The 23,262-nt window shown below is 39.1% G+C and overlaps 2 protein-coding genes and 1 non-coding gene across 8 annotated transcripts in view; 1 reads left to right on the top strand and 2 right to left on the bottom strand.

The window, feature by feature from the left end:
* The window catches only part of LOC121509041 (nucleosome-remodeling factor subunit BPTF-like), a 68,782-nt gene extending 62,669 nt beyond the window's left edge, over positions 1 to 6,113 (bottom strand). For all 6 annotated transcript variants that reach the window (XM_041786234.1, XM_041786235.1, XM_041786237.1 and 3 more), the window contains exons 1-2: positions 5,339 to 6,113; positions 2,102 to 2,924 (exon numbers count right to left, since the gene is read on the bottom strand). In XM_041786234.1, the coding sequence (XP_041642168.1) occupies positions 2,102 to 2,924; positions 5,339 to 5,909 (1,394 nt within the window). In that variant the 5' untranslated portion in view covers positions 5,910 to 6,113. The remainder of the gene's footprint in view (positions 1 to 2,101; positions 2,925 to 5,338) is intronic.
* Positions 6,114 to 7,265: 1,152 nt separating this feature from the next.
* trnas-aga lies at positions 7,266 to 7,347 on the top strand. The gene has a single exon. It is a non-coding gene; the product is annotated as a tRNA-Ser (tRNA).
* A 2,150-nt stretch (positions 7,348 to 9,497) lies between these two features.
* On the bottom strand, positions 9,498 to 23,096 carry nol11 (nucleolar protein 11). Its single transcript, XM_041786103.1, has 18 exons — positions 22,918 to 23,096; positions 22,281 to 22,394; positions 20,624 to 20,680; positions 19,332 to 19,480; positions 19,062 to 19,119; positions 18,686 to 18,827; positions 18,240 to 18,446; positions 17,906 to 17,982; positions 17,392 to 17,515; positions 17,101 to 17,192; positions 15,406 to 15,471; positions 15,125 to 15,309; positions 14,718 to 14,843; positions 13,063 to 13,314; positions 12,808 to 12,886; positions 12,094 to 12,186; positions 10,008 to 10,115; positions 9,498 to 9,670 (listed from the first exon to the last, which is right to left on the bottom strand). The coding sequence occupies exons 1-18, from the start codon at positions 23,062 to 23,064 to the stop codon at positions 9,554 to 9,556; spliced, it is 2,193 nt and encodes a 730-aa protein (XP_041642037.1). The 5' UTR covers positions 23,065 to 23,096; the 3' UTR covers positions 9,498 to 9,553.
* Between the last annotated feature and the right edge of the window lie 166 nt (positions 23,097 to 23,262).

Genomic DNA, 23,262 nt, shown 5'->3' with positions numbered 1-23,262 from the left:
TAATATTGGACATCTACAATCTTTACTATAACACAGGCTGTGGTCTGTAATATTGGCCTATTTTCTATTCCTTATGTCAATAAGGAATAGGTTGTGTTTGGCTTAAGGCTGAGCAATTAATCGAAATTAAGATTAAATCGCAATATTTCCTACTGCAATTTTCAAATCGCAAAAGGCACAGTATTTCATTAACCTGATATGTTTCCAAAACACCAGTTCAATGCTATTTTTTGCATCAGAGATTTCATGCTGTAAACATCGAGCAAGCATTCAAGTGTTGATTTTTTATGAATAGGGTGCTTAAAAAAAGTTCCATTGTAGTATGATTTTCTTAATCAAAATAAGAATGATTTTCATTTTGATGTTTACACCTTCCTTGGCACAACTTTGTTATGTTGCTGTGATGATTGCTTACAAAGTTGTAAGCTGAACAGGCAAGTGAATTTACTTTTGTGGTTCAAGTAGATAAATAAAAAAGTGAAAATGTAAAAAAATGAATTCATATTGAATCATGCATCATGTAATGTCATAACAGTTTATGTTTAATCTATCTGATAACTGTGTTGGTTTTTTAGGCTTGATTCCTCCTTATTTGTGCGCTTTACTGCAGAAAACAAGCAGCTGCTATGCCTTGCGTTCTTGCACTACACTTGTTTCATCTGTTCCTCGGGTAAGGACCGAATTTGGAAAAAGAGCTTTCAGCTTTGCTGCCTCCTCTGCGCGGAATACTCTACAGACTGAACTGAAACGCTCTAAAGTTATTCGACTTGGTGCCTTCCATTCTATCCTGAGGGACAGATAGTGTGAGACCACTGAACAGTGCCTGTGTTTTTCAGTCTTAAATTGATGTTTGTTGTTGTGTTATAGCCCCCACACTTCTAACTGAAAACACTACTGCACCTCCAAAATTGTATGTTTTAATCTATACTGTCACTTCTTTGTAACTGTTCTTACCACATGTGCTGCTGACCTCTTGGCCAGATCACCCTTGTCAAAGAGATCCTGATATCAATGGGTTTTATCTGGTTAAATAAAGGTTTAATAAAATAAATAAATAAATAAATAACCAACAATGATTTATTACTTGTGTTCTTTAAAAATACTTAAGATGATAAATGTAAAAATTGGCATATTAAATCGCAATTAGAACATTTTTCCAAACCTTTCAGCCCATTTGTTCACTAGTTCATTAATCATGGACAGCTTGCTACATATCAAAAACTGTTTAAAATACATTTATGGAAAAAACACTTTGGCACGTGTCTACTGGAAACACTAGTTAACATTATGTGTAGGATGCATGAAATCAATGTCACTTGCAAAAAACAATGCACATGACATTGCTTTTTTTTTTTTTTTTTTTCAGTCCAATTTAGAATTAAAATTTCCCTGTTGGCTTCATTGCTGCTTTCATGCAGTGCCTCCATTTTCTTTCAGATATGTCAGTAAATCTGAGTATTTTGCAGACTTTGCTTATCCCCTGCAAATACACTATACCAAACAGTGATGTTGGGAGGAAATTCATAAATTATCAGAGGCCACAGGTAACTAATCCCATTAGTGCCAAAAACTATAAACTATAAAGCAGTGTATAAGGATGCATGTTAGTGGATTTTTGTTGATATCAAATATGCTGATATTTACAAATTTATGTTTGCAGGTACTGATGTATAAATGTAGTTCAGACCTAAAACTGTAATACTTAAAACTAACTTTGAAGTTTAAGGGAAGAGGATGAACAAAGAAAAGACTTCAGCTGACACTGATCTTTGGTCCTGCCTATAACTCCACAAACTTATTCCTACTTGTGGTCAGTACTTGTGGTCCTACATAGTGGTATGTACTGTACAGTTTTCATGCTATTATTTTGGTACATTATCCTAAAATAAAACAACTGCAGAAACAGCACTGGTTACACAAGGCAGAAAAATCCTATGGCTGTCCCAAATGCTTTCAGAATAAAGGAATATTATATTTCTTTTAAGTCTGAAGGAATCTTAAATCTCAGATTTACAGATAAAAAGAGTAAGATACTCCTATTGTCCCCTTTAATGTTATCATCTTTGAATAGTTGTGACACAAAACAACACGTTATACTTACACAACAATGCGGCGATTAAGGAACCAGTATTTGCGGTGGTGTCGGTCATAGCCGACTGGCAGCTGTCGTAAAAATGGTCTGGTCTTCTGCACTTCTGGGATACAGTCGACTACACCGGAAACTTTGTGTGCCACACACACCTCACACTGCCACTCGTCCTCGGGCACTTCCTGCAAAGGTGGCTTCACACACTCCAGATGGTACACGGCCGAACATGTCTCACAGCACAGCAGGTCACCAAGGCGATGGCATACCCTACAGTGGTCATCGTAGGCAACCACACCTTCTGACATAAGCTCCTCTCGGGCGAGATTGGTCGCCAAGAACTGGTCCACCAAGAATTGGAGAACTTTGATTTTGCTCTCCAATGGTTCATACGGGTAATCCTCATTCTCTTGGAAAGGCAGAATGTGCCGGTACTCCGGGTCGCTCTCACAGTACGCTCGTACAACCTCCGGCCAGGTCATACCATCCACAAAATAAAGAGTGGAGTTGACTGAGTCCTTCACATCTGTTGGACCAAATGTGGTGTTGGAAGTGTCCTCCTCTCTGAGAATAGCTTTAAGCAGCGAGATGTGGGTCTCTGCCAGCAGTGTGCACTGCTCCTGGCTAGCCAGTGCTGTACAGAAGTCCTCAAAGCGGAATGGAGAGAGGCGCAGAACCGTGCCAAAGTTGCGGAGGACTTCGTACACGGCAGACACATTGAGGAGCTGAGAGGTAGGAATCAGGAGATCCTCTGAAGATTTAGGAAGCTCCAGAGGAGGGATGTCCTTAGCCTCGAGGATGGGAGACCGCGGCCGAACGGTCCTGCTCCTTCTTCTGCCTGTGAGGAGGGAAAATGAAAAGAGCTATTAGTGAAAGCAAGGGTGGGAGACAAAACAATAAGTAAGCACTCCCTGTCTACCTTTCTTAAGAGCAGTAACTCCAGCAGTATTTAAAACAAAAACTAAAAGACACAATGTGTTTAGGATACAGAGATGCACCAGTTATGAAAATTAGGGCCGAAACCGATGTTTGGAAAAATGTAGCCCATACCAATGCCAAGGGTTTTTTTTCCAGTACTTCTTCAGGTGTTACACTTCTAGTATGTCAACATTATCTCTCATATTTAGCGTGAAAACCGCTCAGAGTTTGCCCAACAGGTCACCTTTTCTGTACTGTTAACGATCTCTTATTTGATTCAGAAGCTAGATATATCAGATGCCTGCATAAAATTGATTGGACACAACTGATAAACATTGATATCTGAAATCTGTTCATGCCACATAACTTGGTTAATGGCTAATGTTAGTAAACAGGACTAATAACAGCCAGTACTGATATTAAACTGATGCATGTGTGCATCCTTACAAAGGGGTGTATGTACATTTTATCAAGGAAACTGTACTAAACCAAAAAATACCAAAGCTATAACTCAATTTTAACATCAGTCTGTGCAACTTTGATTTATCGGCATTACTGAGGCCTCTTTTGAACTACAATGTTCATTTTTAAATAATAAAGCACATGCAGCTACAATACATCCTCCAAGAATAATCCCAAGACGCCATCATTTCTCTCCTTGGCCTACTTCTCTGCTGCACATTTATACCGAAATTATAAAGTAACAATATTCAAGTTAAAGTCATCTGACACAGCAAACAGTCATTTAATATATTCTTAATACAACATTTCACAAGTTAAACGCCATTTTTTTTTAGAAATTACTAGCAGATAAAAATGTGAAGTGGTATATTTTAATTGCAGCTTGACATATCTGAAATTGTATTTCTAAAAGGCAAGCACATTTTACAGTCTCAAATCATCAATAATATTTCCAATATGATTTGTAAGACAATTTTCCATCTACTTTGTAACACAGTGCATACTCTCAGTTGTTCATGTGTGTCTGTGTGCAGAAGTATTATGAATAAACCTGCATACGTGGTGGTCTGGACTGGTGGTCTCTATAGGCTGCAACTACACACAAATAGCCATTAAATAGATATTACAGCATAATAAGAATGAATGTAGAAAGGAAGTTGTGAGCAGAGTGTTGCTTTAGCCATTGAAGGGAAAACTACAGGAGAAACATTTATTCTTGACTATATTAACCCTTTTAAACTCGGCTGCACAAAGATCACAAGTGTCTTAAGAGAAATTGGCCTCCTGGTTAATGCAAGCAGGTATGTGTGTAATCCTTAAACCACTTACATTGTTACTTAGTGTGACTAGGGTGTATAGTGATGAGTTATCAGAATAAAACAGCTAAAATTTTTCTGAAATTCTAAAAATAGAGCAGTATTGAATATCAGACTCTGATGTCACAATATTTGAAAAAGTAGAAGATAAGAAAATGGGTAAAACAATCTTAAAATGACGAAATAATGTTTAACTTGAGTGACAAAAACAATTGAAAACTTTTATTTATCAGAAAAGTCCACACTTATGTGTCAAGTTAATGTCGTACACATAACTTTATTAAAACAACCGTCCCTAAGTGGGAACGTGACGGCTCTAATTTGTTCACCTGATAACACAGGAATGGTTACTATGGTAACGGCGCACCATGCAATATTGAAATGAGTTGATGCCTTCAACAAGTGAAAACGAGCGCCTTTCTTTAAAATAAACAGACCTGTCAAATTAATCTAGTAGCATAGTGCAACTTTAATTTTGTCAATTGAAATTAAGTTAAAAGAGTAAAACTGACTTGACGATGATGCTGAAATGTTAATTATGGCTTGGCGGTTAAATTCATCTATGTAAGAGAAAGTATATTTTAAAAAGTCGTCAACTGTTAAGTAGAGACCAGTTATAAAAAAGTTCACAAAGTGTGTATTATGATGTAGCTTAGATAAATTTCATGTCCTTTTAAATTTGCAAATATTCTGAATGAATGAAATCAAATCAAGGTGTCCAGCTGTCCATAGGCTGCTCTGTGACTACAAACCACGTTAAATTAAGAGCCGTTTTAAAAAGGCCGTACAAAAGCACGAATGAATCCTTCGTTTTTAATTGACAACAAAAAATGTGCTGATCTGACAAAAGTCAAACACATGAGAGCGGGTTGAAGCGTGGAGCTGATCTGCAAGCCAGCGGCGAGCCGAGCACACGGTAAACAAAGGCCTGTTTCTGAGTGCAAGCTCCATTTTGAACAATGCGGCTTGCTTTCTCTACTGAGCTAAAAATACAATGCACACTTTAAGTAATGCAAACCTGTTCTGATAAAGTGCGTGCGCTTGCACACCAACGTACCTGGGGTGCTACCGAGCGTGCTGTGGCTCCTAAAACTACTCTCGGTACAGTAGCTGGCATCATCATCATCTGGTAGTTCCTCCAGATAGTCAGAGTCGTTTCCAAAGGCCTCCTCTTCTTCAAGATCCGAAGAAGGGTTGTCGTTCAGGATTTCATCTTCATCGGACCTGTAGCTTAAATTATCGTCCTCGTCGCTGTTGTCGTCGTAGACCACCTTGGTCTGAGGCCGCCTCACTCCGCCTCTGCTGCCGCGGCCGCCTCTCGACCCCCTGCCTCTCCCTCTGCCTCCTCTGCCCCGCGATGCCGTGGCTGCCGCCGTGCTAGAGGCTCCAACTTTCCTGCGGCCCCGGGACGAATGAAAGTTCTCTCGGCCGGAGATTTCAGTATCTACCTCAGTAGAGCCAGTGCCAATAATACCGCCGCTTCCTCCCCGTCCCCGACCCCGTCCTCTGCCTCTTCCCCGTCCACGCATCCCTCTGCTCCTGCCACCCCGCGAGCCGCGGACTGGCCCGGGTGAACCTTCCCGCATCACGGCAGCTAGTTTGGGCGGCCTTCCTCGTCTCCCCCTCATTGTAGGAGAGAGTCTCTGCTGTTCCGCTTCAATCTCGGTGCTGGAGTGAGCCACACACACCGGAGAAAAGCGGGGAGGAAAAAAGCCAACAGTTTTGGTAACCGTTCCTGATAACTCCCCACCAAGCCCCGGCCTCAATTTCGGGGTGGAAAGCTCACACTGAATGGCCGGTGTCCCGCTCTGGGTCGCCTGCAGACGCCATTTTTCTTCTCAGCTCTCCCTCCGTTGAAAACACAGCAGGCCCCAGAGCTGCGTCAAGCTCACCATAAACAGTAGCTGCATTACCGGAAGTAGAGAAACATTCCCTTCTTAGTAAACGCAAGACAAATAATGACACGGAAATACTTTAACAAAACAGGGATACTCATCGATTACTATGACTACGCATTTTCGTTAAACGAAAATTTGATAAACCAAAAAACGATGTCAAGCACAATAATGTGCTGGATCAAAAATAGCACTGTGAAATTTACTATCCACGGGTTCAACGCACCATGACCGGAAATGTGGCTCATACCCTCTACCTTGACAACAGCAGGCCTAAATGGATGGGGGGGGTCACGTGACTCACTATTCTACAATAGACGCAATTGCCGTGCTAGTTCATAAAATTAAATATCCATGCAAATTCTTTCCGCCAGTAGTACTTTCTTTGCGTCGGCTGGTTCTTGTGGATAATTTGAATCGCAGGTGGGTCAAATGCAAATAGTGAAACACCACTGTTCGTGTTCGCCCCTGGCGCCATCATCGTCGCAGCAAAGCGAAGCATAAAGATAAGCATACCCCCGACACTAAGCTCCATTCAACATACACCTATTTACAAGTCCTTATAAAAGTTACGCACTTACTTTTATGCTTAAATTATATGCCCGTTAAAGCAAATATGAGTGTCCTGTTAATTTCTGGTCAGCTGATTTCAATTCTTTGTAAGAATTACATATTTTGTGTCATATTTTTAACCCAAAGAAACCCGATAGATCGACAAGTCAGGTCTGCGCTGTTGTCAATGTTTAGCCCGGTATTCCATTTAACTGGACTAGATTTCAATCTGCAGCTCTAAGCAGGTGTTCAGACACTCTTTCTCCTCACTTTTGCCTGCGTCACTATTTGTGTTGGTTTGTACGACACAGAGTTTCACCTTTTTTAAGGGCTGTGTGTATTTCTGTGGAAATTTGCTTTGCTTCATATTAAGTAAACTCGGAGCTCCAATTTTTTGATAAAGCTAGTAAGCACGAACAAAGCAAGGGAAACACGTATCCTAGAGAGAGTATCGCATTGCTAGATGCCACATTTCAACGTTGAAATCATCGCATAATTATTAGTTTATATTGTTATTATATAACACTATTGTACAGTGTTGTCGTGGCCGAGTGGTTAAGGCGATGGACTAGAAATCCATTGGGGTCTCCCCGCGCAGGTTCGAATCCTGCCGACAACGTCATTTTCATGTTTTGTAATTAGATTTCGAGAACCCTGAGATGTTGCGTTGTGGCGAAGTAGTCCTGCCGGTCCTTCACGTAGGCGTTGATGCTTAGGAATCTCTAGTTCAGTGGTTTTCAAACGTTTTTCGCCCAAGGCACACCTAAGGTTAATCCAAAATCTCAAGGTACACCATATTTAAATCGATACAAAACAGACTTTTTAATTACAGTCAAGGTGGCCTATAAGGGGAGATAAAAGGGAGAGCTTTCTGGGGCCCCGCCAACTGGGAGATCATGGGGATGGCAAAAGTGGGCAAAAGGTGGCAAAAATGGGTTAAAAGTGATGACAAAACATGGCAAAATTGGGCAAAAAGTGGCTAAACAAACAGAAATGGGTGAAAATTGGTAAAAAGTGGCCAACCAATGGGTTTAAATTGGCCAAAATTTGTTCAGGGTCAAAATAGTGACAAAATGGGTTTTAATTGGCCTAAGAGGATTTACCGTGTGAGAAGGTGGTAAAAAATGGGATAAGAGTGATAAGAAAAAGGGCAAAAAAGTGTTCAAAGGCAAAAGTGGCAAAAAGGTGGCATAAATACATCACAAGTGGCAGAAAAATGGCAAATAGGGTTAAAGTTACTATAAGGTGGTAAAAAGGGGTTAAAAATGATGGGAGAAAATGGCAAAAAAAATGGCCAAACAATAGCAAAATTGTGTGAAAAGTGGCCAAAAGGTAGCAAAAATGGGTTAAATGTGGCAAAACGTTCCCAAAAAAATTGGCAAAAATGGGTCAAAAGTAGTAATAAGAAGTGGTAAAAAAAAAAAAGCAGTCAAAAGAAGTGGCAAAAATAGGTAGAAATTTATTTTAACTTTGTTAAAAATAGCACAAATTCATAACTTTAACACCAATTTCAACCCAATAATAACTTGCCATGCTTTTCAGCTCTAGGTGAGGTAACTGTTAGCCAGGATGCTAGCACCAATGCTACTGTGCCATCACACACACACACACTGATATCATCAATAAATCCCAACTGGAGAGGTCGCATCATCTGGGCGTTTTCAGGGGTCCAGCCAGATCTGTGGGCAGGCCCGGTTACAGTTCTTGCCATAAAGTTGTAGTAACAACACATGGTACAAATTCCCACGGCACACCTAGACTTGCCTTAAGGCACACTAGTGTGCCTTGGCACACCATTTGAGAACCACTGCTCTAGTTAATGTTTTGTTTTTTTTGGTTTTTTTTTTCTGCACTGCTTTTTTATAATGTAATAAATTCTACAATTTAGTTGACAATGTAAGTATAGTTGTTCCTCTGTAGGCTCTTTTTAAGGGACTGCCACAAATTCCAGTCATTCATTTATGTCTTTGTGAATTGTGTAAGAACATTATAAAAAAGATAAAACACATTTAATGTTTTTTTTTTTATTTTCAAAGGGAAAGTGTGCAGATCAAAGCAGGATAATACACTTTTAGCCTGTAATCTAGGTAATTTGGCAGCTATTTTTGATATAAGACTGTAATATAGGATGCAGTTTTAATCAGTTCAGTCACATTTTAGTGATTTGGGCTCTTAAAAGTTTTAGTCTAGTTTTAGTTGACTGAAACATTCTAGTCCATTTTAGTCCAAAGTCTAAGTTAATACTTTTAATAAAAAATGTATTGTCTTTTGCCTGAATCAGGTGCAAATTACATTTGAGTGTTATGCTCTCTGCCAGACTTAGAACCCCTGTATTCTGATAGGAAGCGCTACAGATACATTGTGTTTTGACAGATTTTCCCACAGTTGAGAAAAGGCATTGATTTTCGTATGTCCAACAAAAACTATATGACTATAAGTTGTAATCGTCATGCATTTACATTCAAAGTAAAAGGCATCAAAAGGAAAATTTAAATTGTAAATCACAGCTTGCAGATCTTCAAGAATGACACTGTGTAGACACAAGGAAAACAAATCCAGTTAACTATTAAAACAAATCAGCAGAAAGAACAGCTAACCTTTTATTTAAACATCACATTTAATTGTGTACCTTTCCTGTAACTTTTCAATGCAAAAATAACATAATACTGACAGACAATAGGGCTCCTTAATCTGAAGCAGTGAGAAGTAGCATCTGTGCCAAAATGCACTTATGTTTCAAACCAAGTCAGACAAGCAAAACACTTGAAATGTTAGAAACAGACATGCACTCGTGATTTATTAAAAGAACACACATTGTGGATATTTTAAAACAACTCAATGACTTCAATAGAGTATTGTCCAATGTCTGTCTTCGTCCCCTTGATCTTATTCAGTTCTTGTAGGCTGCCCTCGATCTTTCCGAGCTCAGACACCAGTTTCACCTACGGACACAATAAAGATATCTTTGTTCAAGTTGTTTCCGACAAATTCTGACTAATTAATTCTGACCGATTAAATTCTGGCAAATTTCATTTTTAGCAACTGACTAAATAGTGGTTCTTCAATCTTTACACAAACAGTAATTTTACCTTATACATAGATTCTTTCGAGCACCATTCATAAACAATTTAGAACCAAAAAAAAAGACACAATGCCAAATGATAATGGTGTCTGCACATGATCTCTTACAACACTGAACATGTACAGTATTTTATCTGTTTAATATTTCTTATCATTTATCCAGTTGCACAGCAGACAGAAACGATGCCTGTTTTTTACCTGAGACTTAACAAAACGGTGGAGGTTCAGCAGTAAGCCTTTGGCCTCTGGAGTCATCACCAGCACTGTGAAATGTGCATCTAACAGCAAGCATACCCAATCCATGATCTACAATCAATGTCAAAGGAAACAAGAAGTTAAAAGTTTTCAAAAGGTTGGATTCATATTTAGATCCTTGAAGTGTAAGAATTATGTATGGCTGAAAATTTTACACAGAATTATCAATACAATACCAGACTTTTACATGCCTCTAACATACAACCTGCAGTAAAAAATGTCAGAAACTCCATTTTGTATTTTTGTACACTTTGTGACCTTCATTTATCAAACTTGCAGGGAAAAAAAGCACAGATTTGAGTGTTGAAATCATCTTAGAACATGGTCCATATGTGATTTATAGTACATGCGTACCTGGCCAGCAACAGCATACAGCTAACTAACAGTTGATAATTAACAATTGATAAATGCAGAAGCTGAAAACAATCGTCATTTAAGTGACATGCTCATATATATTCACGTTTTAGCCGGCCTCACCCCCTGAGTTTACAACATGGAGGAAAGTAATACAGCAAAGACAGATGCTCCCTTCTTATGGTGTTGTTTTCCAGGTCAGAAAAGTAAAGTAAAATTAATTATGCGTAATTTTTCAGCCTGAAAAGTGGAATTAAAAAGAATAAGAAATGCCATGTGTGGAAGGAAATCACTGTTGTGGTTAACGGCATTGTTGCAGACAATCAAACTCCAGCTGATATCAGAATATTTAATTCATTCATTCGTGATATATAACTTGTGATGTTATCACAATGCTTTACATTCATATATTTATTAAATATATATATTCTTTACATTCAGGTTTTAGAAAATGTTGTCAGCCCTTAAGATGGCAACACAAAGGTGTGTTTTGTCTCTTAAAAGAAGCAGCACATTGACTGGAGGAGGATAGCCTGAAAGAGCCCCAGACTGAGAAGAGAGTGGCTGCGATGCTTCAGGTATTATTATTACTGTAGGCTAATTAGGAGTGACAGAGGGCAGACAGCAATACACTGGAGACAAAATCTTGTCTTTTACTGTTCATGAGACTTCAAGAGAGTTTTCTGAAAGACTGAAATGTCCGGTAGCCTTTAAAACAAATGAAGTTATAATTTCCATTTCTGATCAGAATAGCTTTCTTGCCAAACATATGAATTGGATTTATAAAATTTTAGAGTACTGGATGAGGTCCTGTCTTTGTCTTGCTGCTTTGAGCCGTTTGTCTGCAAACAATTACGCACGAGTAGCAAATTAGACTGATTATTTAAATCTCCAGACATGTCAACTGACTATGATCCAATGTTACTGTTTGTATTAGTTTATGGTCCACTCTTATACACGCACTCAACGTTTAAAGCCTACAGTTTAATAGTTTCAAGTGAAATGTTACCTTTCCGTTAAACCCATAATCCAATCACAGCAGTCTAAAACAATTCCTATTTAAAAAGCTAAACATTTAACTTGTTTCCTCTTGAGTTTCATCTATTTTTTCCCATATAACAGCAGTTTTTTTCTGCTTAAATCTACCACAGTATTTACCAAGTGATATTATGTTGTACAACAAAGGAAATCAGCTAAAAAGTTTACGCTGCTCAACATCATTTTAAAAGCAATATTTCTCACATGGATTGTTAAAGGTTGGGTGCAATGGTGAATAAAAAAATTCAAATGCCTTATCTAATCTAACACAACAAGATTTACGCTGCACAGCGAGTCTACAATGAGTTGAAAACATGCATGCACGAGCCCAGACCTGGCATGGCTGTGAGTGTATTCTCAACTCACGTCCAGAAGTGCTGATCTGTGTGTCACCAAAATTTCTTCTGTATACTAACTGAAAAATGAGGGCCATTGTATGCACTGTGGCAACACTTGATTTGAACACTTGAGTTAATGTGTGCCTCCAAGCATGAAAATTCTCATAAAACAAGAAAAGAAAAATATCTTTATGACAATTTTGATATTATATGATGACCTGACATGTCCTTGAGTTACAGAGAATGCTTTTATGTCAACTAAGGACACCCTGATGATCTGGTCAGACATTAATACAAACCTGAGACAGACCAGGTGATCTCAATCCATGCATCTGTGGAAAAGCACTCTGGGAATATTTCAGGTAGAGATACTGCAGGTACTGGAGGAATAGCTGATGAATGAGATACGAATAAAATTGGTTAACACAGACTCCCATTATATATCACACATATATTGTTGTGCAAAGGGTATAGTGCAGGCATAAAAGGGAGAGAATAAATTAAATCCGTTATATTCTAAGACGGGGGGGGGGGGGGGGTCAAAGGGTAGTTTACAAAATAGTATATGTTATACTTAGACCACAGTAACTATAATATCACAATGCAGTTTGAATGAAACACAAGATACTTGTGCCCTATAAAGAGGATCAGCACTCAGTGAAGAAATCCCTAATCCATTAATCCAGCACTTAAATAACACATTTTTTAAAATCATGACAAGCTTGATTAACTATATATAAAAGGGGATTCAACAGGTAAAGAACAAGATAAATGTATTTATTGTGACAATTTAGTGTTAGTTTGACTTTCAGGCCAATCTGACCCACCACAAGGTATCAGGAAGTATAAGCGCAGTGGGTCATACTGGCAGGGAAATCTATCTAAAGTACCAACTTTTTGTAAATTAAAATATAGATACTTGGCACAGAGATATGATAATTGTATCACAGGTTAGGACAATGTTACACTGGCACATTAATAGTTTGTCCCACCCCAACTTGTAAAATACTTACAACAACTTGTTGGGAGGAGAGATCTTTCAAGTGTGGGAGAAGGAAAGTGTCACTGTATGGTGTCAGCAGGACTTCATTCCTGTGCAGCTTCAGTTAAGAACTCATAATTCACAGATTCCTTGGTTACAACCATTATGCACAATTTTAAATATAATCTTTGGGTACGGCACAAGACAAAATATTTCATTCATCCACAATGTTCTAGCAGAAAAAATCAGTGTGTTGCTTGTTAAGGACTTTCCAACCAGAGGATACAGTAGGACAGCCTTGTGTAATCCCACTGGACAGATCTGTTCTGGTGGAGTTGTCGTCTTCTCCTGTTCCTCTGCTCCGGCGTTTATGATGGTGCCTCCTCCACCGAGGGCATCTGAGCATTCCTTGTCACAGGGGGTGGGGCTAAAGCCGTTCTGCATGCTGACTGGGCCATGCTCCCCTGCCATCAGGGTCTCCATAAAGGACACACTGTCGGGCTCCAGGCTCACCTTCTCAGCATCAACGTCTGGCATGCTGCAAGGCAAATGATATTTTTCAAGGAAGCTAATCAGCAAGGTTATTACAGTTATCTAAGACTAATCAAGTAAAACTAAAATGTAAAAATCATTTTTAGCTAACCGACACTAAAATAAAAATGAGGCTTTTCAGAAAAAAACGAAACGGACTAAAACAGTAAAGTTCTAGACAGAGTAACCTCAGTTTTAGTCTGACAGCAGCAGACTGATAGGTGCATTCTTTGTGATGTGCCTCAGGCACAGCTATTTGGATCACTGCAGAAGTTAGAAAAGGATCCTTTCCAACTAAAGTGAAATTTAAACTAGAAAGTTGAAACTAAATAATAATAAAATGTAATGAAAAAATACAAAAAGAATTATAACCTTGATAATCTGATTATGTATTACTCACCACACGTGTTTTATGTCACACTTTGTAGGTACCAGGGCTGGGTATTTCCCCCAACCTCACGATACATACCATGATACACACTGATTTGTGGTGATAAACATTAAGTAATAAACATATCCTACAATGAATTAACTACAGCAGCTGTTCTTTATTGTAGAGGTTAACAAAAGAGGTATAGTTTTAAGTTTTTTACACTTTAAAACAGTTTAATTTAGATCATTAGAGGTTGAAGCAATCTAAAATAGTCTATTTAGAATCACTTAGCTGTCGATAAATACAGTAATATTTAACTTTATAAACTTAAAATGAACCTCTCAGTTGTCTCTCTTGTTGTTGTTTTTCATATTTACATGTTAAACCAGTTTTATTTTATTTTAAGATACTTTTATTTGTAAGAAATCCTTTTTGCTTTTCTGTAATGAACAGACAAGTGAGGATTAAACGGCTTTACTAACACTTCCTGAAGCAACTGTCTGAATCTATTACCAGCAACACTGTTCAGCTCATGTGTTTACAAATAGCATAATGTGTTGCTTATGATCTCCTGATCAGTAGTTGTGAGAAAATAAGTTTACAGCATCATTCAATGCTGTTTGGGACAAAACTGATTAGCCCAGTAAGCCTAGCTGCTGTTGCTAACCGCTAATAAGCCTGGTGCTGCTGAAGTTCTTTACCTTCTTACAGCTTGCATGACTCACGTCCAACTCCTGACTCTCTGCTGTTTGAAAAAAAAAAAAATGAAATAACCCAGTATCACTGCTTTTAGCCTGTTGGCTGTAGATAAAAACTATCCATGTTTCCGATGTGTACCAACTTGTTTTGGAGTGAGGAGAGAGACACGTGCTCAGGCTACATTGTGCAGTTCTACAACTGCTGCCATCTGCTGGCATGCGTGTGATGATTCAATGCCATATCAATTTTTGGAGCACAGGCCTAGTAGGTTCCTCTTTTATAGACAAGTTTCTAGCGTTCATTTATAAGACTGGTTGGTCTTAATCTATAAGTTTTACCTGATAAAAGCCTTAAGACAGGCACAGGTGACAGCTTCTGGGATGTCAGGGAAAAACTGCAAGCAGAGCTGACACAGAAAATAGTCCTTCCTCTGCAGGGCCAGGAGCACAAGGTCAGGACACACACTGGAGAAGAGGAAGAAAGCAAATGGTCTCATTCAATCAAAACAACAGCTGAATTCCTCCCAAACTGTGTAGAAACATAACAAGATCAATTTACTTTGTCTTTTTAGGAAATAAAAACAACATGAGAAACATTTCTATTCAAATGCATGTTCTGGAATTTGTACAACTAAAGAACAGATCTGCATGCAAAATAAAGCCAGATTAAATTATATTGAGAGGAATGGTTTTTTTTTTCTGTTAATTTTCTGCAAGAAAAACATTCATCACCCAGCTGTACCGACCTGTGGCAAAGGGACCGAGTGTGTACTAGCTGTGCCAGGGTGCTAGGTGTGTAAAAAGTAGGTTCCGCCAGGCTTCGGCACACAATGGTTGTTGCAAGCTGCCCCACTGAGGGCTGCAGCTCCTGGATGTCAGATCTGGAAAGCAGCCCATCCACCTCTTTCTGAATATCTTCTGCTGGTGCTGTCTGCATGGGGACATTATTTTTTTTAAACATGGTATGGTGTATGAAAAAAGGGCTTCTAGTACTAGCCAGAGAGCCATGAAAGATACAACTTTTTACCTTGATGAGCTCCAGAACTTGATCAATTGTTGAAGTAGGTGCTGACTGGGTCTTGCGGGTTGTTCTCTGCATGGAAAGAAAGCAAGAGTCAACTTCAGGAGACCCCGGAAGCATTACTGCATTATTACACTGAGGTCATCACTGGATTTAAAAAAAAAGACCCTCACAGATGTTAAATCACCATGCAGAGGCAGTGAATTTTAGGTTTTCTAAACTACCACCCCCGACTGGAATTTCCACAGTTTTCATACATGTACATTCTTATTCAATAATTGTATTATATTGGGGCAAACTGTTGAAAGCAAAATACTTTTGAACATACCAACAAAGGGGATCTAAAGGTACAATATGTGAAATTTTTGCTCTGTAATGTATACATTGATCAAAATACAACTACTCCTCTGTTAGATATAGTCATCAGTAATTACATCAATTTTCAAAGTTGTCACAGCAGCTGCCACAACAGAGGCACCATGAAATTCATGTTAACCACTGCAGGGGAATCCTGACTGCTGCAAAGGGAGGTGCAACAGGAAGCTGCTCTATCTCGTTCAAATTTTCTGCAGGTTATTTGTGATGGACCACAATTCCATTGCCTAAGGTCCCCACGTAACTTATGACTCCATCCTATCCATTCCCTGATCCCTGTAACGGTGTAGTCCCAGCAGAAATGTCCTTGTTGTGTAGACCAGATCTAACCTTGCAAAGCAGACGGATACGCCCGTTTCCATGTTTCTCTCTGGCGAATCCATCTTGCAAAGCTCCCGTCTGAACCGTTTGGGCTCAGTTAGAAAGTGACAGGACCAATCAGCTACAAGGGGCAGTACTTTCAGGCGTGGCGTAGTCGTGACGTGAGCAAGCAGCGACAAGAGGCCGGTGCCGTTATGGTGGAAGACATTAGCGTGGATTCTGCTAGAGTGCCAGTTTCATCAGAACTTGATGACATTTCTTCATTGAAAGAAGAACAAAGAGCAGCAGTGAGTTGTTTTCTTTTCACTGACATGTCTTAGTCGCCATGGTTCGCATTATGCAGTTCTATATGGAGTTTATTCCTCGTAACTGTTCACGCACACCTCGGTAGTGGCAATGACGTCACGTGTTTTGTTGCTCTGATCTGCCCGTAAAGATGTGACAGACAGAACGTTCATCCAATCAACCTCCGAGTTTTTTTTTTTTCAAAGGCTCTGCCCTTTCCCAAATGCTGTATATCAAAGGTGATTTGTTTCACACATCCATCTGGCATGTCAGGTTAGACCAGATCCCTACTGTAACTGAAATGATGAATTTTACATCATGAGGGAGAAAAGCTGTTAAAAGCAGCCTTTCTTGTCAACACTACAAGCTACTGACAAAGCTCTCTGGGATTACAGTGTAACCAGCACATCTCTACTCCCCATCTTTTGTTTTTGTTTTACAGGGCACCCTCTGGTGGAGAAACCTCTATACTGTGTGTTTAAATCAAAATAAAGATAATTAGAAAGAAAAATTAGGACTGGCTGGGAAAATAAATTTTCCTTTTGCTGTATTTGGGAGTTTTTCAAATACATTAAAACAAATTAGAGCAATGACTTTTGTCTTTTTTAAGGTCTAAATGGTGTCAGTGTCTGGAAAAAATGTAGAGTTTTTAAGTTTGTGTGAGATTTACACACTAGCAATTCTTTTGAACCTCTAAAATCAACTAATTGCAAGGCATACTGTTTTTCTGGCCTCCGTCACTCGTGAGGGCTGAGCTTTCTCTCCATGCAAAAGGTTATTCCAAGATGTTACAGAAGCAGGAGCTTTGGACTCTACAGCAGAAGAAAGAAGAAAAAACACAGTACTGAGTGAACATGAAATCTGTGCAGCACCATGATAAACCTGTTACATGACTGGATATATTTCTACAAGTGTGGGATTACACTACCAGTTATTTAAGACAAATCTCTCTTATGCAGCTCATTTACTTCGTGCATTTACACTAGCAGCACTAAAGGCGTGTTGTCTCACCTTCACTCTTGGCCTGCCTTAGTTTTCCCAGTGCAGAGGCCAAGGAAGATTTGGGGCACTCATACGGAATAACAGAGAGGGTTTTGCCATGTGGAATGAATAACTTGTTGGAAAAACTCCATAGCTGGATTAGGAAAAGAAAACAATCCAGACATTGGTTAAAGGAGCAAGTAAACAGTGATCATAAAAAGAGCACAACTAGTATATAAATGTGTCACTTTTAAGATTGTAAACTGCAATTAAGTTGTGAGGAGGGACAGGGAGCCCTGTCACAGTGGAGAGCAGACACAATGTTCTACCAAAGTCATACAGTCCTCCATCAGCACCCAGCAGCTGGGAGGACAGGGAACCTTGGCCTGTGTTGATGATTTTGACAATAAGAGGAGGCTGAGGGGCATCCATGCATGTCTTAACCTCAGCAGCATACTGGTGATTGTTCTGTGTAAGCTACAGGATGCTACTGCTAACATGGCTAAAAACCACAAGACACTGATCAAAAGGAAATATGTCCTACCTGTCCATAGATTTTACCCGCCATCTCTTTTCCCGCCTGAAGCGTCTGAAAATTGGTATTCCAGATGCAGAGAAAGTCTGAAAAACAAAAAAACCTTTCTTGAATATACTGAAAACTCCTCCTTTTCAATACAGCAATTTTCATGTGCAAATGACAACAATATAACAAGCCTTAAAGAGGATCCCAGAATGAGTTCAGCAAGGTATTTGTCTTTCTTACTGAGCTACATAAAGAAAATTTGAAGAAGCCAGATGTTCAAGCTGCTTAAATCAGAAAATGTTGCTCCATCCATGTCTGAGTAGAACTTTTGGGTTCTGTTGTAAAATGGATTTACCTTTACCAGCTCCGGCAGACGGGTATGGAACTCCAACGACAGCTACATGTGCTTCATCCAAAACCACGGCTGATGCTGCCTCCAGCAAACCCTCACCAACAGGCAGTACAAGCAGCAGACTGCGGGGCACTGGGAGAGCCTGGGCCCCCTCTTCAGCCCCCTGACCCCTCACAGAGACCACACTCTGATACACATGGCCATTTGGATCTGGTTAGTAGAAAAGAGATAAAGAATATCAAGAAAGAAAACAGAGGAAATACAGCCCCCTTGTGGCCATGAGCAGGCATGCATTTCTGCAGTGCCTCAAACATATCCACAATCATTAAATTCTAATTACTAGAAATTTGTCAAACCAAGATTAAACTCTTCTTGTATTTGTATTAATAAAAAATAGCGTGTGCTGTGAAACACTAACATGACAATATGTCTACAGAAAAATTGCTTACAGAGATAAAGCAGGCGGATGTGTTTGTCTCTGTATGATGCAGAGAAGCTGAGTGGAGACAGACCAGGCTCCTCTCTCTCCAGTCGATACCTCTGCAGGGTGTTTGGATTCAGTCTCTGCAAATACAGGAAACTATCTCCTTTCTGTGGGGAAGACAATGGGAGTCATTCAAGATATAAGGTCGTTTAGAAATACTGTCACAAATAAATTTTCTTCAGAAAAGTCTACAAAAAAGCCATTCTTTGTTTAAAAGTTGTCTTACAGTACATGCTATTCAAAAAGGTCTCTAGTTAAAATATGCCCAAACAGTGCAAATACTAAAAGTAAAGTTGTTTTCATGTTTAATGCTTTCTCTCAAATTAAGAAAGTGATATTACCTGTTCAGTTATAAAGATGACAAAGGGCTGTGACTCCACCACTATGTTGGTGCTCCACCTGAAGACAAAAACAGAGTCAGCACCCTGCAATCAACGCTTAGTTTGTTGGCAAAAAAAGGTTACTTTGATATCTGAAAGGGACATTGTTTCACTAAATGTGATGCTTAGACAGCAAATATCAAAGCTAAAGCCTCATAATCAATGTCAATTCTAGTGCAGGCATGCACTCGCTACTCTAATAGAAAAACCAAAAGGCACAGTGATTGTTACCTAATTGCCTCTTCTTGAGCAAGGACTTCCTCTATTGGCTGCTGGGGAGCAGAAAGGAGAGAGTCCAAGAGTCTTACAGCTCCTCTTTGAAACAAAACCACAGGCTCCCCTCCAGGTACACAGTGGACCTTCCACACATCTGATGAAACCTACAGAGAGGGCAGGAAAAAGGCGTGTGTGTAAGGCAGGAAAATTGGATTCTTAGAGAGCCCAATGTAGAAATTTGACATAGAAAACTACAGCTTTGATCAGGAATGGGTCGCTAAGTGTGCGTTTATCATGATGACGCACACTGAAATGTTATTCCTGTGTCCCTCTTTTTTGAATGATATTTTTGCTGATTTGTATGGTTAAAGGATTTTATTTCACATAAAAAAAACAAACAAATTAAACAAGTACATTATGTGAAAAATAAAAGTATTCAAAGAGATCTACCAGTTTGCCCTCATTTTTTATGAAGACAGGCTGAGGTTCATGCTAGCTTTCAGTCTTTAAAGATATTTATTTGTTTGTTTCAGCTTCAACGATCCTACACATTTACTATTCACAGCAAGCATGTTTTTAAGAGTGGTATCTCAGATTACTGGTTGAATATTTGCTAATAATGGTTGACAGGTGTATTTTTGTAAAACAGAACACCAAGTCATTTACAATACATCCACTTCAATCTTAACTGATTTGGGGTTGTTTTATGAGCTGTAGAGCTTTTAAAAATATCTTTAAAAAGACAAGATATTTTCCCCCCTTTCATTTTCTGAATTTAAAAATCTTCTGGGGGTGGTGAGGCGCTCACAGTAGGACACAAGGGTAGCACAAAGGTCCTGCTGGTCTGACTATACTCTTGTGAGGCATGGACACTGACTGATGGCCAGAGACATCACCTGGACTTCTCTGTGACGACTTCTCTTTAGTACATTTTTGGGTATCGCTAGGAAGACCACGTGTCTAATGCTGATGTTCTCAAGAGAGCAAGGATGGGAGGGGTCAGCTCCTGGATGTAGAAGCGGCAGCTGCACTTCTACAGGTATCTGGTGCACTTTCTCAAGCCTAATACACGTTGCTGAGCTGGCCTATGCCTCCGCACCCGACCTTGCAGTTGGATTGAAAGCTGTTAGGAGGCCTGATGTGACCCTCAGACCACCAGTTTATTATCACTGGCTTATGCCCTTGCCTTTGAGTGCCACTTACAAAATGTGTAGTCTTTTACACTCATGTTCAGACAGACATTTTTGAATCACTTTAGGCATACACGAGAAGAAGAAAATTGTATAGTTAACCATGGTCACACTTACAGTTGCTTTGAAGGTCTTTTCTAGGAGTATGTCTTCTTCCTTCCATATTCTGATCACCTTGAAAACAAAAAATGACAGACAGTGTGTCAAAATATTAATAGAAATATTTTGCAAAGGACAGATCTAATGAGGAATTAACTTCATGTTACTTTATTTGTACACTTCGGTAGATTTTTCCTGCAACAAGTGAGATTGTAAGATTCACTTTGACAAAAATATCACAAAGACTGAAGCATGAAAATGCAAACAACAGGGAGAATGAACATCACCCAAAACACCCCCCAAAAAGTGACACAACATGCTAAAGCATTAAAAATGATTAAAAGATGAAAGTGCGCAAGGTTCTATGAATCCGAGAATTAAAAAAGATCAAAATACCAACTAATAAAATTATGGAAAAACAAACAAACAAATAAATAAATAGATCTTAATTACGCCAAGGTAAAACAAATTAAAAACTTTAATGTAAGAATAAATACATACACAAATTAACAAATAGGTGTGTGTGCAAAATATGGCTACAGCTTGTTGAGCCCAGTGATAGCAGCGGGAACAAAGTTGATTTTGTACCATGTTGTTCTGTAATTTTTGTTCCAGCGTAAGAATTTTCTTGAACTGTACAAACGCTGTTGAGCCTTTTACACACTGCTTCACAGTTAGCCACAAAGTTCAGTTTTTAATTAACAATGGGCATCCCATATGGGTCCAAAGGTATCTATACAACTGCAAACACTTGATGGTCTGATCTTTGATAAATGTGGCATCATTCAGGTGAGATTCCTCCAAAAATCAATCAACGTGTCTTTGGTTTTTGATGTATTTAGATGGAGTTAAGACTCCTTACTTCAAAAAACAAAGCCATCAATAACTAGGCCTTGGGTGGTCTCACTCTCATATAGGCCATCAGATTCAAAATAACTGAGTCATTGGCATACTGCATGATGATTCTGTTGTCATATCTGCTCTGGCATGCATTGACATGATATTGATATCGGCAGATATCAGCTTAAAAATTGAATAATCAGTATTGGCAGATATGAAAATTTCAGTTTATATTACAACCAATATTTTAGTTATAAAAATCAGCCTATACAGCTGTATATACTGGCTGAACGAACAAAGGTTAGTGGAGTTTCAGACTGGATCAACAGGCCTACATCACCTGAAATAATTGTCTTTATTCATCATCACTCCTGATACTGTGTGCTTGTGTGTTTGAAGGACTGAAGTTTTGGCTCTGAACTACACTTAAATACCTGTATCCATATCGATATCGGCTAAAATTATTCTGTAAATATAGGCCTATCAGATTTTGGGGGAAAAAAAAGATATTGTTTATAATGATTGAAATTGAAGAAAATGTAGACTCCAAAACACTGTGCAAGTTTGCAGTAAAAGCAACATAGCTGTTCCCGCTTTTTCTATGAAACTAAAGAAGACAGTGATACTAGATGAAGAAGATAGTGACGATATGGGTGTGATAGCGAATTCAAACTCCTATTTGATTGTGTCGAAAGAGAAATAACTACCTTAGTGTAGCCTGCCCTGAATTCATTTAGAACTGAAGGGTTCATTATTTGTTCAGATGATGTCATATCCAAGGGGCACCAGGATCCCTTCATAAATAACAGTGGTATATTGATAACAGGAAGCCTACCTTGCTGTCTGTCACTGCCACATATTCCTTTGTCTGTGGGTTGTAGACCGCTGGACAGGTCAGGCTCTGCCCTTGTTTCACTGTCCAGCTGCTCAGCGGCTTCTGATCAGAAACCTTTCAGAACAATGAACAAAATGAACAATGGGTTAAATATCAGTTACACAAATACATAACATATAGCAGTTTCATCCCAGAAATCCTACACTTACAAACGCATTTATGACCACAAAATGATGTTTATTAAAGATAGAAGACCAAGAGGGGCCAGTTTTTACCCTGACAACTAAATGTTTGAAAGCAGAAACTACTACCAAAGTTATTTATCTCAATAAGAGAATAAGTAATCTATAAAGCTTGATGCAAGCATTAAACAAGACTAATGTTTCTCGTTTGTACATGTGTAAAGCCGCTGTTAGCTTGTTTTGGCAGACTGCCGTCATGTTTACTCCAAACAATAGGACACTAATATAGGAACTCCTCTGAAAATTACTCAAAATAATATCCCAGCCAGCTGTGGTTTCCGTCTTGTCTTGTCTGTTGGTTTATGTGATGCTAACAGCCAAAGATGCAAACACGAGTTACCTAGGTCAGCTGGCCCAGGTTAGCAGATCCTCCCCAAACAAGCTTTAAACGGTACCTTATACAACGTTACAGATCTGGTTGAGTCCGTGACGACGACGTGGTCGCTGTCTTTCTCCTCTTCGATCCCCTGAATGCCTGAATTTGACTGATTTTGAGCTGGAACAAGTCCGCACAACGTGTATCCCTCATACAGCGCGGCCATGCTGGACGAGAAGAAAGTAAAGCCTGTGGAATCTCGCGAGAAAAGACGCGAATTAGTCGGCGGCTACAGAGACGGCGGCTTCTGACTGCCTCAAAATACTCAGCATTTCAAGATCTATATCCCTCTATCAGTTTAACGTAATGCAAAGCGGTTTATAAAAAGATACACACTTTAATGAAAGCTTTAAGTTTTAAATGC

The sequence above is a fragment of the Cheilinus undulatus genome, linkage group 4 (assembly GCF_018320785.1).
Source record: "Cheilinus undulatus linkage group 4, ASM1832078v1, whole genome shotgun sequence".
In the NCBI taxonomy this organism is placed as follows: domain Eukaryota; kingdom Metazoa; phylum Chordata; class Actinopteri; order Labriformes; family Labridae; genus Cheilinus; species Cheilinus undulatus.
This window is presented reverse-complemented; position numbering and strand designations above follow the sequence as displayed.